The following is a 2,303-nucleotide window of genomic DNA, read 5'->3' on the forward strand; positions in this document are numbered from 1 at the left end:
TGTAAGCCAAGACAGGAAAGGAGAGCTGGGAGCAGCTGATTCCTTCTAAGAATACACTCCTGTCCCTCCCCCATGGTCTCAAACACACCCCCAGTCTGGGAATAGAGTAGAGACACACTCTTTCTCAAGACCCGCCAGCCAATCTTGTACTAGACTGAAAAATGCAGGAACCCTATATTTAGACTTTTGTGTGTGTGTGTGTGTGTGGTACGCGGGCCTCTCACCGCTGTGGGCTTATTCTGTTGTGGAGCACAGGCTCCAGACGCGCAGACTCAGCGGCCATGGCTCACGGGCCCAGCCGTTCCGTGGGACGTGGGATTTTCGCGGACCGAGACATGAACCCGTGTCCCCCGCATCGACAAGCGGACTCGCAACCACTGCGCCACCAGCGAAGCCCAGGAACCCTGTGTTTATTTCTTCTTTACTTACTTCTGTCCTTGCCAATCCCAAGCCGTCATTTCTCCCCTAGTCCCACCCCTGCTTAGGCCTGTCCGTTCTTCTATCTGACAGCGGAAGTGTGCCTGTAGGACCCGCCCACTTCCTTTTGGAGTCTGGGGATTGCGTGGCAGGTGAGGCGGAGTCAATTCAGCCCTGCATTCTTGTGCTTTGCTGCTGGGGCGAGCGCTGGGGGCGGCTGCTAGTGCAAGTCGGCTTGCGTGGGTGTTAGCTTTGTAGCTGAAAACGTCTCGCTTGTTACAAAGACTCTATTGACGTTGGTGGCTTCAGCGGCGGCCACTTTTTAAAGTGGAGATAGCTTTTTTCTGCAGAGGTTACAGTTATCTTTCCCTAGGATTGCTATAGGCTCCGTGCCCCTAGCAGAAGATATGCCACGGGGACGAAAGAGTCGGCGTCGCCGTAACGCAAGGGCCGCAGAAGAGAACCGCAACAATCGTAAGATACAGGCCTCAGAAACCTCCGAGACCCCGATGGCCGCCTCTTTGGTCCCGAGCACCCCCGAGGACGACCTGAGCGGCCCAGAGGAAGACCCAAGCACTCCAGAGGAGGCATCCACCACTCCCGAGGAAGCCTCGAGCACTGCTCTAGCGCAGAAGCCCTCGGTAGCCAGGAGCAATTTTCAAGGCACCAAGAAAAGTCTCCTGATGTCTATATTAGCCCTCATCTTCATCATGGGCAACAGCGCCAAGGAGGCCCTGGTCTGGAAAGTGCTGGGAAAGTTGGGGATGCAGCCTGGCCGGCAGCACAGCATCTTTGGAGATCCAAAGAAGGTCGTTACAGAAGAGTTTGTGCGCAGAGGGTACCTGATTTATAAGCCGGTGCCCCGTAGCAGTCCTGTGGAGTACGAGTTCTTCTGGGGACCTCGAGCACACGTGGAATCAAGCAAGCTGAAAGTCATGCATTTTGTGGCAAGGGTGCGTAACCGATGCTCCAAGGACTGGCCATGTAATTACGATTGGGATTCTGATGATGATGCAGAAGTTGAGGCTATCCTCAATTCAGGTGCTAGGGGTTATTCTGCCCCTTAGGGAAATATGCAGCACACCCTTGAGGGGGATTGGAAAGAGCTTCAAAGGTACCCCAAGGAATAGATCATCTGGGTCCTTAGTTGAATGTAATGGGGAGTGGGGCACTGTATTTGGTATTTGTGATCAGTGCTAATTGTTTGAGAAACAGAACGTTTACTTTGAATATTGTAGATTTTATTCATTTTAGTACAGTGTTGATTAAGGTCATAGTATGTTTTAAAATCCCATTGAAGAAGATATATTTTTTCCGTCATTGATATTTAGTAAAACAGTTTTGCTAACGTTATAAAATGAAGTCTTTGCATCATATTCTGTGATCTGATACATATTTTATATCAGTAAAATAGGCTGTTCTTAAAAGTTTGAAATAACCAGTAAAATGTGAGAGACGGATGGGAGAATTCTTTTATGTCTTGCCATTCTGAAAACCTTTGTGTCTGCTGTTGTGTAAAGAAAATTGACAACTACCTTGATTTTGCTTAGTTACTGCAGAATATAGAAAAAAATAAAAGCTTAATGACGAGGATACCTTGTCCATTTATTGACCACCACTTATGTGTATGACACCAATCTAGGTTCTGGGGATACTCCTCAGACACAGTGCTCAGCTCTAAAGAATGTTCTAGATTATGTGAGAGAGACAAATACGTAAACTGGCAGTGTGGTAAATGCTGTAATAGGGAGTGAGCATGGGGTGTCATGAAAATGTAGAAAAGCTTATGTGACCTGTCTTGGAGGGTAGGACAGGAAAGAGGGCATCATAGGGTGCTATGAAAATCCAAGAGATGCTTAAATAAGGTTGAGGGGATTTGAAAGGGG

The 2,303-nt window shown here is 48.5% G+C and overlaps 1 protein-coding gene across 1 annotated transcript; it reads left to right on the plus strand.

Annotated features, from left to right (window-relative positions):
- The first annotated feature begins 552 nt into the window (after positions 1-552).
- On the plus strand, positions 553-2,010 carry MAGEH1 (MAGE family member H1). Its single transcript, XM_029239978.1, has one exon. It carries the CDS (start codon positions 825-827, stop codon positions 1,482-1,484), a length of 660 nt encoding a protein of 219 aa, XP_029095811.1. The 5' UTR covers positions 553-824; the 3' UTR covers positions 1,485-2,010.
- Positions 2,011-2,303: the final 293 nt, after the last annotated feature.

The sequence above is a fragment of the Monodon monoceros genome, unplaced genomic scaffold, assembly GCF_005190385.1.
Source record: "Monodon monoceros isolate NGI ecotype Baffin Bay Population unplaced genomic scaffold, NGI_Narwhal_1 Super_Scaffold_22, whole genome shotgun sequence".
Taxonomy (NCBI): Eukaryota; Metazoa; Chordata; class Mammalia; order Artiodactyla; family Monodontidae; genus Monodon; species Monodon monoceros.